Here is a 14047-nt window from a genome sequence, read left to right as displayed (position 1 = left end):
GCATCAGAATCCTCATAGGGTGGAATAGAAAATTCCTGATCAGAAGAAATGGAAACCTGATCTGAAGATTCATAATCAGTGCCTTGCCTAAGCCTCTTAGTGGGGGGGGGGGTTTGGGAACCCCTGATCAAGGTAATTAAATCCTCAGCCATTTTGATCTGTTTTTTAGGCATAGGGGCCTGAGCACGTGGCTCATGCGTCATTTTTTTAGACACAGAAGTTGTTTTTGACCTGGTTTTGTTGCTGGCGTCGGTTTAATATAAAAATGTTGAGGTCTAAAAACACCCTCAGAAGCCAGTGCCTGCTCAGCAGCTCCGGACCCATCTAAGGGAGAGACATCCGCGGGTTCAATACTCTGAAAATCTCGCGGCATACTGGACACTGAATGGGTCTCGGTAGAGACCTGCGACTCAAAAGTAGCGGGTATCAGGGGCTGCAAAAGCGCCTCACTTATTAGCAGCGAATGGCTTAGGAGAAGCTTTGTCGTCGGCTTTGGACCTCGATGGTCTGTCTCTGTCTTTTTCTTTCCGTTTTTTGTGAACTCCGGTAACTGGATTGCTAACCGATGACATTTCAGGATGGTTAAATCTTGAACCAAAATATTTAGAAGCAAAAATATACCGATGCTTAATAGTGTGTTGGTTAAATTTAGCACAAAAGTGACAGCAAGGCATGTTGTGATCAGGGCCTAGGCAAGGAATACAGTACAAATGAAAATCCTTATGAGGTATTTGCTTCCCACAAGTAATGCAATTATTAATTTTTACTGACATCGGTAAGGAGCAAGAAAAAGTTTCCCCAACGGGGTACTTGGCTTTAGTTTGAAGACTTTGTTTCTGAAACTCGAATACGAAAATTTCAGGAGTCGGCCGGCCAGCACTTGTGAACTGCTTCTGCTTCGGGCACCGCGCGGCAAGAAAGACTGGATAAAATGGCATTGGCTGCATGTTTTATACCAGACGACCTGACGTCATGGAAGAGGAGACAGCAACCGACGCAGGCGCCAAGACTTTGTTATTCAGGCCGACTGAGGGCAACCTGCCAGCAGATTACCCAAATGTAATGACTGCAACAGTGAAATACGAAGAACATCTATGTACTACTACCACCAGATTTCTGCCTTATTTACTATTGCATTTTTTCCATAAACAGTGTTACTGGTAAATTTCTATATAGTCTGGTGCCTTAGTAGAAGTGTAGTAGAAGTTCAAAAGTGAGAGAATGGCCTTTGCTCCAGGTTGTGCATCAGTGCTTTTACATTCTGCTTATCATTTACCTGCTTGCATTCTGTGTCTGCCCCACCCCTTAACACATTGAGATAAAGCTTCTGAAACAGCTTCAGTATTGCCTTTGATTGGATGTCTCTCCAGCTAGCCTACTTGTTCGCCCCCCCCCCAGACCTCTCACCCTTTTGCTATTATAGTTTTATAAGACTGTCTCTCTGCCCTCCACCCCTTATGAAAATCTGATTTCCAAATTCCCTCATAGACTGTTTTCTATAGATCCATGATACTAAGTACCAACCCAGCAAACCAGTATTGCTCATGACTAAACCTCCTGTACCACATAATGTCTGTTGTTCATTTTCCTACAGCTCAGCAAATCTTAGAGTCCTAGCCTTTAAGAAATGTTTTACTTGTATCCAATGCCATCCAGGCAAAGTTAAGTACCTTTGATTGCCAAATCGTACTTAAGTTATTTTGTGCAATCAATATGGTTTCCTGCTTTTCTGTGTGCATTTCACTGAATTTTTGTAAATAAAAAAAATGCTCTCCGTCTCACTGTTACTGCTACAAGACAGATTTAAAATTTCCTTGAGCAAGGGATTTCCGGCAAGTTATTTAAGTTGTGTGTTAGCACTGTACTTGTGGGTCTCTTCTAATACATTTTCATATTAACAGGGCTGGGTTTATTCATCTGTGGCAGGAGGTATTTTGCTTGTTCTGAGTTGGGAAATGCACAAAAAGACTCAGTGCACTCATTTTATTGGCCCAAGCTTAGCTGCAATGTATTTACTTTTCTGTTACTTCCCTTTGCTGCTAAAATTTTGCACATGTTGTTGAGTTAGCAGTATTCTGTACAGTAGCAAACACCTAGAAAGCAAATTTTCCAAGCCAAGCTTTAAGCAACTAGTTCTATTTCAGTGATGAATGGCAATTCCCTACAAATTTAGTATTGTGAAAACATTAACGTTAATGGAAATTAATATTGTTCAGCATAACTATTAGTCTGCACCAACAAAGCACCCTTAATAGACTTCTAAGACCAACATACACCCCCTTATAATTCACCAATTAAAGGACTGGACAGTATGGATATACAATTTCTTAAGTTCTCTGCAGCTAGTTTGGCGGATATGGGCATCTTGAGACAATGTAGCAATTTACTGACGTAATCCTTAAAGCAAAAGATATAGTACACAAGAAGTGTACTTAAATGAAAGGGGAGGCTAATCTTTCTCATAAAACGACCACCTCATGTAGCTCAAGGCACAAAGACTAATGTAAGCTAAGGGGCTTAAAAACAATCTTCAGCAAAGATAGCCTAGACCACCTGCTGTCAAAGCTATGCCTCAGCAAACTCAGGCAGTCAGAAAGAACCACCACCAAATCCTGCACATACTGTCACTTCCAGTGGAGGTCCAAAAACGAAGACCCTAATGCAAATCAACACACTTTCCAGGACTCTTGTCATAGAGGACTCCATTGTAAGATTCACTGATGCCCCCTGACCAGGATGAACAAGAAGATAACTGTTGCTTATTTGAAGCCAAGACCCACTAAATTATGCAAGCACTTAAGTCATTACGCTATAGGTACCAGTAATATTCCATCATAGTCTATGCACATCTAAATGACCTAAAATGTACCTCCCTGGACTACATGAAGAAAGATATCATGATGCTTTCAGACTGTGTCTCAGGCTGGTACTAGCCTAGCACTGATCAACATATCACAAAGGATGATGCCACAATGTGCAAAGAATTATTGATTTCAACAATCGGCTGTCTTTCTGGTATCATTCTAAGGGGATCCAGTATTTGGAAGCTTGGGAGGACATGGTCAACAGACCATGTTACTTTGCCAAGGATGACCTTTCCCCTCTAGTCTTTCAAATACTTGCTGAAAGTTTATCCACTAGCATAATGCCTATTTTTAGGCAATGACAAATTGACAAACCTACTGACAAAGAAAAATCAACTCAACTGAACCTAATGTTGTTACTGCTCAATGCCAGGAGTCTAAATAAAAAAAAAAAACTACACTGAGATACGGCTTAAAGTGACACAGAGGACCTTGACAGTGCAATGTTTCAGAGCCTTTGACACTTTGAGACAAGAAGCTGCACAGCCAAAGGCAAAAAGTGGAGGTGTTTCAATATACATCAACAGCAAGCATGCCTCTGGTGTGGTCAAACAAGATGACATGGTGGAGTTCCTCCATGTGCAGATCACTACAGACAAAATCTTGTACCATATCTTAGCTATAGGTCACCCTCCATGTTCCAAGAAGCTCACAATCCTTACTCGGATCAACTGGAGACACTTGCCATCCAACCAATCACCCTACTCATGGGGGACTTTACCCCTCCTACAGACTGGGAATCTTACACAGCCTCAAATCTACAGGCACACAGATTCCTGGACTTCCTAAATACAAACACCCATGACCAAATAGTGAATACCACTCACTAGTGGCTCCAATATACTGAACCTCGTGCTCACAAATATGGGGGAATGCTGCCCCCCCTTCCCCATGTCACATCCTCCTTGGTAAGGTCCAACCATAAAGATGACTCTTTCAAAATCAACTTCATAATCTCATTAATACTAGTACAAGATAAGAACTATCCATAGCAAATTACATGTTACCAAGCGATAATCAAAATTCTATACCCCTCTATACCCTAAGAACACAGCAGCCTATGCTGAATTGCTCTCAAACTCTGTACAACCATGTCAGTGGCTGCAGAGACACTGTTATACTTACCACAAGCAAGCCCAGGACTAGCTCCAGAAACAAGCCACCCAGGTGGCACCCCAGATTAAAATGGATATACAACAAAAAGAAAAAAATATATATAAAAGAACAGGAAGGGTAGTTCTCAAAGATAAAACTTCTCTCAAAATAAATAGGCAAGCAAGAGGGATAATTAGGTCAAGAAAATCCAGGTTTGAGGTTAAGAGAGCCTTCCAGGTGAAAGATAACCATAAGGCCTTCTACATATATGTCAAACCTCAATGGCAGCAGCCTTCTACATCTATGTCAAACCTCAATGGCAGCACATACCAATGTGCTGAATTTTGGTTAATGATGGCACATTCACTGAGCCTGTGACATAACGAACCTGTTAACAGACAAATTCAGTTTTGACACTACTCCCCTGTAACCCCAACAACCCCCCCCCAACTTATTTGTAAAGTTATGCAATGAATTATCATGGAAATTATCAATCAGTACATAAGAGCCCCCTAGACACTAGATCCATCCCAGTTTGGCTTTGTCAAAGGAAGATCATGCTTACTGAATCTGGCGGACTTCTTTGAAAAATTTACTAAGGCAAATGATGAGGGAAAAACGGTGTACACTGCCTACCTAGATCTGGCTAAGGCATTTTATAAAATGCCCCACTTGGGCATTGTCTCTGGATAGCTAGCTGGCTGGCTCACTGATAGGACCCAGGAGGCGAGAATCAGTGAGGGCACCTCCACAAAGAGGCCAGTCACTAGTGGAGTCCTCCAGGGCTCTTAGCTAGACCCACTCCTCTTTGGTATCTACTTTGTGGATGTCAACGCCAATGTCAAAGGTTTCCAGCTAACCAAGTTAACAGACAATTGCACACAGAATAGTCATCTAATCCCCCCAAGACAAGAAAAACCTTCAAAAAGGTCTAATACAGAAATGCTTGGTGCCCAAGACATGGCTTAAAACTCAATACAAAGAAATGCATTATAGTACCTTCTGGAGATTCTGCCAACCCGAGTAATTAAGTCATCAATAAAACACCATTAAAAGTTGATTCAGTAGTCATGGATCTGTGAATTCATGTAGATAGTAACCTAGCCTTCAACCAACATGTACCTGAGAGAGTAAGAAAATCCTTCTTTATTGTTCAACTTATAAGCAAGGGCATGGCATCTAGGTCCAGACATGTCATCATACCACTCTAATCAGCTCTCATCAGAGCTATCATAGAATATAATGCCCCCATGTACCTGACCAGACATATGCAGCTAATGGAATGTCCACAAAGGTTCCTTACATAAAGAATACAGGAGTAAGCAGTGTCTTACAATGATCACCTCAAAGCTTTCTCTCTTTACTCAATATCATACAGACTTCTGAGAGATGATCTTTGCCTGGCATACAAGGCATCCCCGGACCCTATTTTATAGGTTCATAGGTTTATACTAGGCTATCTGCCCTAAGGCATTTATAAGCCTAGCCCAAAGTTTTGTGGCTTACGCCAACCCTTATATGAAAAAATACTGTGCCCATTAGTTTGTTGTGCCTCTGTCCGGCAGTGACACAGAGATGATTCCCGGGGTAAACCTACGATCTCCCATCCACAGGTCAAGATTTCTCTTGAACAGAGCCAGCAAGGTGCTCTGCCTCACATGGACCGGGATTTTATTCCACAGCATAGGGAGTCTCTGAGTGATAAATCTATCCCTCCAGCACATCCTATTTATATCCGTGCTAAGGTTTAAGTCGCTTACTCTAGTGGTTTTGGTGGATTTGGATTTTTTGAGGTGGAGCATGTCCATTAATTCCGGGTTGGACATGGCGTTGTATGTCAGGCACATGTCACCTCTGAGCAGATGGTATGCGACTGAATAGAGCTGGAGTTTCTTCAATCTGGCAGCATATGACAGATATTGGAGTCCCTTTATCCTTTTTGTGAGGAACTTTTGGGGTCTCTCCAATTGCTGCAGATGTCAGGTGAGATACATCCCGAATGGGGCATTGTACTTGATCATTGGTCTGATAAGTGAAGAGTACAGGGAACAATGACCTCACTAGATCTGGATGTGAATCCTTCATGATCAGGTGGGCAATGTAGAAGGTCTTTCTAACCACTTTAGCAACGTGAGTGTCAAAAGAAAGGCCACTGTCAACCTGGGTCCCCAGGTCCCTGATAACCTCTTCTGTGCTTAGTGGATTGCCACCTATATGGTAGCTTGGGGTTACCTTGTTTTTCCCGAAGGGTATGACTATACATTTTTTGGCGTTTAACTTCAGGCCATGGCTCTGGCACCAGCTATCTGTTTCCGTGAGTCCCTTCTGAAGGATATCCGTATCCGATGCACTTTCCACTATGGCGCCCAGTTTGCAGTCGTCTGCAAACTTTGTCAGGCAAAGTCCTCCCCTGTTTGCCTGTTCTTCTGAGAAGTAGATGCGAACAATAGGGGCCAAGGACCGAGCCCTGTGGGACACCACTTGTGACCGGCTTGGAGTCTGACATAGTGCCAGCAACTCTAACCCTGTGGGTTCTGTCCTTAAGCCAGTTTGCAACCCATCTTGTGACATATGGGTTTACATTTAAGCTGGTAGGTTTTTCTACAATACCCGAGTGGGGTATTGTGTCGAAAGCCTTTGCAAGGTCAAGGTAGGCTGTATGGACTGCCTTTACCTCATCAATGGCCTTGGTGACTGTTTCAAAGAAGTCGACCAAGTTCAAAAGGCATGATCTGCCCTTGACGGCCAAACTGGGTCGGGTCCAATGTCTGCAAGTCCCCTATATCTTTGTTTATGAGCTCCATTATGATCCTCTCCATAGCTTTGCAGACTAGACTTGTTAAGCTTATGGGGCGGTAATTACCAGGGTCCGTAGAGGCACCGCCTTTGTGGAGTGGGACCACAGTTGCCGTACGCCACTCCTTGGGCACTTATCCTGTGGTAAGGCTGAGATTAAACAGCTGCCTTATGTGCAGGTTTAATTCCTCATTTAGCTCGTGTAGCACACAGCCGGGGACACCATCCGGTCCCATTGATGCTGTGTTTTTAGCTTTAGAGAGAGCTGCTTTCACCTGCGCATTTGAGATGCCTGGGAGGCTACACTCCACTGGGATAGTTATCTCTCCTTTGGGGGGGGGGTGAAGTTTGCACTGAACCTGTCTGCCAGTATGTTGGCAATGTCTGTGGGTTCAGTGATTTTTGTATCATTTTGGACTAATTCTGAGCATATCTGGGAGTTTCCACCCAGGTTCCTAACATAGCCGAAAAAGGCTTTATGATTGTCCTTTGAATCCATGGCAATTTTTCTCTCAAAATTGGCCTTAGTTGATTTTATGAGTGCTCGTATTTTTTTACTAATAATGATCAGGGGTGACTTCCCTTTTATGGATTTTGTTCTATCATGTAATAGCTTTCTCCTCTTATTGTAAAGTTTGTTAATGGCTGGGGTCCACCAGACTGGAAGTTTGCCCTTTGTGGAAACATTCTTGGATTTATTTGGGATTGCCTGATCCATGCAGTCCTGGAGGTGTTCATAGAAGGCATTTGTAAGGGCTTCCGCAGCTTGGGTTGTGGTTTCCACTGGCTCAGGGGCCTTGAAGGATACCACACCAGTCTTGAGTAGTGTGAAGTTTGCTTTAGAGAAGTTCTTCACTGTGGTCTTTTTTGTTTGGGGTGGGGGCGGGATGTGGATTTCCAGTGAGATTAGTTTATGATCAGATCTCACCAATGAGGGATATACTTCCGGTGTGGAGCATTTTGTCCCCATGTTTGTGATAATGAGATCTAGTATATTTTCTCCTCTCGTGGGAACAGTGACTAGCTGTTCCATGGCATTTGAATTTATGAACTCCAGGAACCGTTGGGCTAGAAAGTTAGGGCTTGAGTAATGTTCCCAGTCTATATTCGGGTTGTTGAAGTCACCCAATATGATGGTGTTTGGAGATACATTTATACCCTCCAGTGTCTTCAGGAAGGCTGTGTGGGGTTCCTGAGTTTGAGAGGGTGGCCTGTAGCATGCTACAATTTGTAGAGAAGTTTTGCCTATGGTTAGTTGCACCTGGATGTTTTCCGAAGCTTCGTGCGTTGCCACCAACCTGGAGGTGCGGGTATCCTTTATGAATATGGATACACCCCCTCCTTTTGTGGTGTGGTCCGGGTTTTGGGGCCGGAACGCATGATATGAGGTAAAACCTAATAGTGCCGGGGTGCTCTCAGGAGCCTTGAACCAGGTTTCAGTTACAGCACAGACATCGATGTTCTCCATACTGAGAAGGGCCTCGAGTGAGTGCATTTTGAGATTTAGACTTCTGGCATTGAGCAGCATTACCCTCAGTTTCTTCCCATTTTTGTTTTCTAGGGTGAACCTTTTGCAGATCCACAAACAAACAGCACCAGAACTGCTAGATTAAAAGACCAAAATTTTGCTTGCAACATAAATAGGACATGCTGGAAAACAGACATGTTTCTCAGAGAATTCCTATTCTCTGGAACAGGCTCCCCCCATCCATGTGAAGCACAGTTCAGACCTGTCCCTGTTTAAGCATATCTCTAACCAGTGGACGGATAATTGCAAATTCAACCCTGGTCTGGCTCCTATGTCTCTGATAGACAGTGGCAGTCAGTAAATCACCTCTATATAAATCAAATTTGGGACTCACATTTGGATTACATGGCTAGGCTTATAAGAGCCCTAGTGGTGATGAGATTAGTATACACCTATAAGCTTATGAACTCTAAATAGCAGGTACCACCTCAGAAAGTAATAAGTGGAATATCTCAGAGTTCAGGTATTTTGACCCCCCACCCCCCTACCCCCATTGGACATTACTTCTCAGGCATCCAATCGTCAATCTAGACCTGTGGCTAAGAAAGTTTCCTGATGACCGCACGTTAGTTACATAATTGTTAAAAGAAATTAACGAGCACAGAGAAATGCTGCATTATATTTGGTATTGCAAGCTCCTTAAACCAAATACAGAAATGCTGGCTTAGACAAAAATGTGAATGTTTCTGCACATGTGGCTCAAAAGATAACAGCAGCCAAAAGATGGCACAAGATGACTTCCAAAATGCCTGTCCACTGCAGAGGTGTCATCAAAGCAAAATTGTTTTATATTCTGGTCAAGTTCTCTTGAAATGACACACACATACCATAATATTCAATCAATACAAAGCAATACTTAAACTATTACAAGCACAAGTTCATGCAATTCCAAATTCCAATAAACTTAAACCACTACGTTTTTTACTGCAAAACTTGAAATTTGGTTAAAAGAATCTTGGAAATTTCATTGGGATACATTAAGAGTACAAACATCTCCTTACCTTTACAGCAGCATTACAGCATTGTTTGAGGTAATGCAATCTTTCATTATATGCTCGTCTCTGCTTATAGCCTCTCCAATGTGCCTAAAATAAATGAATGATTTGGTCACATTTATTTTGCCTTTCTTTTTTTTTCCCTATACAATGTATTGGTTTAAAGTAATATCAGCTCATTCAGGAAACAAATTCTTCTCATGTCTAAGTATAATAGTGGGTGGACAAAGTACCATTATACAAGTAAAACTTACCATAACAGTAAATGTTTGAATGATCTGCTGCAGCAGCCTTAGCTATATGGGTTACCCTGCCATGGATGTAACAGCTGGCCAGCTTGTAAAGCTTTAGGGCACTTTTCATGCATGCAAACTGGGAGGCAGCTCAAACTGAGTTGACTAAAAGACAAGTTTGGGGGTGGACTTCCAAGATAGCTGCACACTTATAAACAGCTTGATTTCAGCTCTCCCAGTGTGGAAAAAGAAACATTGAAAAGAGTCAGAAATTATGCAGATTTTAGTAAATTTAGTTGTTGTCTAGTAAGTATGCTGCCTGGATGCCAGCAAAGAAGAAACACATGAAAGAGAATAAACTAGAAAAGGTGGCGAGAGAATCCTGATGACTGGAAAGAAACCTGTAGCTCTTCAGCAAAAAGCAGTTCAAGGTCCAGCTTTGTTGCAAGACATGGCTTCCAGTACTCTAGAGGAAAAGATAACTCAAATGTGTTCAGAGCCGATTAAAATAAATGAAACAATGAAGGAGTATATCAACGCAAATAACAAAAGGCTGAAAAAATAGAATATGCTAAAAACAGATATTCAGATGAACTGACAGAACTCCAAAAATTAGAGGTCGAAATGTAAAAAAGGCAGGCTGAGCATGATTGTGGAAGAAGAATCCTTTAAAAAAAAATGGCAGAGCTCACACAGAAAACCTGAGATTTTCTATTGTATCATAAAAACGGAAGGAACAGACACTATTTCATTTTATGAAAGGACAATTAAGCAACTAAAGTGGTATTCCACACCAGGATTTGTTAACTGAAAAGGCGCATCATGTGTATGCGCCAAACCTGGCAATGAGAAAGCAGCAAAGACCTTTATGAGTAAAGATGTAGTAATACCAGCAGAAAGAAATAACCTTGACAAAACTATGCAAAAGAGCAAAGTATTTAAAGTTGGTGAATGAACAGTGTTTGTGGGAAATGATTATTCACTGTCCAGTAAGCTGAAGAGAAGCAAATTTATCCCAGCAAACAGAGCATGTTTGAGGCAGGTAAAATATTCAAGCTGCTGTACACAATAGCTGCTTCAGAATATTTTTCCTGGAGGATCAATGTCATTTTTTGATGCAGTACAGGATAAGGTGGAAATAAGTTTGTCCAACAAAATGTGAACCATCCAACAGAAAGGGGCTTTAGTTTGCATTCTTCTGATAATAAAGATTATAGAGAGGCACTGCCAGTGAAACATTATCCAATGTTTCAAAGAAAAATGCTCAAAAGAAAAAAGGCACAGGAGCTGACTAGAAGAATCGGGAGTAATTGAACTTGAACCTCAGACTCAGGTTGGGAGATGGAGATAAGCAAGGAAGACAAATGGCAACATTGAAATTAGTAACTAAATGTGAGACTATAAAGCATCAATCACATTTGTGAAATATGGGTTTACAAGAAGAAGTGGAAAGACTGAACTTTTGTTGACTTTGTTAAACTTGTGGAGGAAATGTCTACCAGGACACTGAAGGGAAAAAGTTAAAGAAAACTAAGTAGATAATACAATTTTTGTTCTTAACATTATTTGTATTGGATATTTCATATATAAACTGCATGTTATAAAGTCAAGTATTTAGCTATTGCTGTATGTGAATAAGATACTAAAGTAAACAAGTGTCTTTTTCCATTTCTAGTTTTAAGAAATGTAGGCATTACAATGTAAAAAGGGAAGAAAGGCTGGACAAAAGCATGCTTAAGTTGATGTGCTATAATTCTGAGTTGTTGAGGTGGGGATGGGGTGTAAAAGTTTGCAGACTATAATAAATGTAGTGTTGTTCTCTCTTACTCTTGCACGGGTGGCTTTGGGATTAAGGCCTTTGGTTTAATATAAGTTTTTTAATGTAAGCAAATAAGAAAACACCGAATGTAATGAAAACTTTTCCTTTGGCAAGTAAATTTTCAAGGTAAGTTGACAGGTTTGCAGAGCTATATATATATTTGGCACTTGTGTTTTCATCAGAAACAAGCTGACTACAGAGGAATGCAATAAAAGCCAGAACACTTTTAAGGTTAATGTTTTCTGAAAGCATACAAGTTCGTTTTCACAACTGTGAGGGTAATGAAGATAAGACAAGAACAGAGAGCAAATAGCATAAAGCAGGAGCACAGGCTGGAACATGAGTCTTAGCATAAATAACCTAAATTTTAGGTTAAGTTATGCCTCTGTGCACACTTGTTGATTTGGGACAATTATTCCTGTCAGGAAGGTTAAACCTCATGGGTCTATATTATTCCAACGAAAACTCACATAAGCGAAACCTGTTTCAGTGACACATAGCGAAAATCTCAAATATCGAATAAAAAAAAACTAACAGACGAAAACTATCACTAACTGTTTTATGCAGGGGGGCAAGCCCCCTACACCCCTGCAACTTAAATGTACCAACTCCGAGATCGCACTCCATTGAAGTAAAGGGAAGAATTCCCTATGGCAATCTCCATTCACTTTTGCGATATTTGAGATATTCGCTCACTATGTGTTGCGCAAACGGGTTTTGTTTAAGTGAGTTTTTGCTGGAATAATATAGATCCAACTTCATTATTTGAAGATGTCCGCAATTTTCTGTGTTTATTTTAAGTTAACAGGTTATAGGGTTTTTTTTTTTTGGGGTTTTTTTTTTATGTTCAAGTGGTTTTCAATAAATCAAAAAGGCTTGCAGAATGAGACATAGGTTCAAACAGAGATAAGAAATTGTATAATAGACAAACTTACCAAACATTAGTGGGTGCATGTAACTCAAAAGCTGGAAATAGACATTTAAAAAAAACTGTTACATATAAATAGGTGGGAATAATAACTTCTTAACATAACGTGATACACTAAATATGTTATTGTGGAACAGGACTGACTTCACAGCTGCTTCTTCTTCTCTTTCGGCTGTTCCCGTTAGGGGTCACCACAGCAGATCATCTGTTTCCATTTCTTCCTGTCCTCTGCATATTGCTCAGTCACACCAACCGTCTGCATGTCCTCTCTCACCACATCCATAAACCTTATCTTAGGTCTTCCTCTTTTCCTCTTACCTGGCAGCTCCATTCTTAGCATCCTTTTCCCAATATGCCCATCATCCCTCCATAGCACATGTCCAAACCAACGCAATCTCGCCTCTCTGACTTTGTCTTCAAACGGTCCAACCTGAGCTGACCCTCTAATATACTGAATCATAATCCTGTCCAACCTTGTCACACCCAGTGCAAATCTTAACATCTTTAACTCTGCCACTTCCAGCTCTGACTCCTGCCTTTTTGTCAATGTCATTTTCTCCAACCCATACAACATAGCTGGTCTCACTACCCTCTTGTAGACCTTCCCCTTCACTCTTACTGGTACCCTTCTGTCATAAATCACTCCTGACACTCTTCTCCACCTATTCCACCCTGCCTGTACTCTCTTCTTCACTTCTCTTCCACACTCACCATTACTCTGAACTGTTGATCCCAAGTACTTAATCTCATCCACTATTGCTAACTCTGCATCTTCATCATTCCTCTATCCTCCCTCTCATTCACACACACATATTCTGTCTTAGTCCTGCTGACCTTCATTCCTCTCCTCTCTAGAGCATATCCCCACCTCTCCAGGGTCTCCTCAACCTGATCCCTATTCTCACTACAGATCACAATGTCATCTGCAAACATCATAGTCCATGGGGCCTCCTGTCTGATCTCGTCTGTCAACCTGTCCATCACCATTGCAAATAAGAAGGGGCACAGAGCTGATCCTTGATGTAATCCCACCACCACCTAAAATGGATCCGTCACTCCCACTGCAGACTTCACCACTGTCACACTACCCTCGTACATATCCTGTACCACTCTTACATACTCCTCTGCCACTCCTGACTTCCTCATACAATACCACAACTCCACTCTAGGCACCCTATCATATGCTTTCTCCAAGTCCACAAAGACACAATGCAACTTCTTCTGACCTTCCCTATATTTCTCCATCAACAGTCTCAGAGCAAACATCGTATCTGTAGTGCACTTTCCCGGCATGAAACCATACTGCGGATTGCTAATCATTACCTCCCTTCTTAAAGGGAGAGTGTCAAAGATGCGGGTCCCAGAACACTTAATTTTTTTTTTTCACCAATCCATACTTTAACTAGCATAAAATACATTTGTGTCACTCTTTCCGCACCTTTCCCTTTAGTTTTTGCAAATTTTGATCTTTTTACTCCAGGAGCGTCCCGCTCTCAGTCTGCCTAGTACATAGTACCACCCTCAATGTGACGTTAGCATACACACCCCTTCCCTACCCTCAGCTCTTTAAATAGGACCTTTCCCAGCATTATTTTCCTTCCCCTGGGAAAACGAGCACCTGCTGTGGTTCCGATCCTTTATTTAACAAAGTATTTACACAGGTTGAATAACCTCCTCGGTAAGTTAAAACCTTTATGTGCTGATGATCATTTGCAAGAGTATCGCTAAATGTGCAGATTGCATACTTTTTGTTCCTTAAAAATTATGATTTCCATGCAAAAAAGATAAC

At 41.5% G+C, this 14047-nt stretch overlaps 1 protein-coding gene across 1 annotated transcript in view; it reads right to left on the bottom strand.

The window, feature by feature from the left end:
- Nucleotides 1–14047, bottom strand: part of IQGAP3 (IQ motif containing GTPase activating protein 3) — a 2364408-nt gene that overhangs the window by 1336315 nt on the left and 1014046 nt on the right. The window contains exon 20 of the mRNA XM_044079778.1: nucleotides 9285–9368. Within this exon, the coding sequence (XP_043935713.1) occupies nucleotides 9285–9368 (84 nt within the window). The remainder of the gene's footprint in view (nucleotides 1–9284; nucleotides 9369–14047) is intronic.

This window comes from Protopterus annectens, chromosome 8.part0 (genome assembly GCF_019279795.1).
Source record: "Protopterus annectens isolate FY-2018-M chromosome 8.part0, PAN1.0, whole genome shotgun sequence".
NCBI classification, from domain to species: Eukaryota; Metazoa; Chordata; order Ceratodontiformes; family Protopteridae; genus Protopterus; species Protopterus annectens.
The sequence above is the reverse complement of the archived record's forward strand: the minus strand, read 5'-3'. Positions and strand labels throughout refer to the sequence as shown.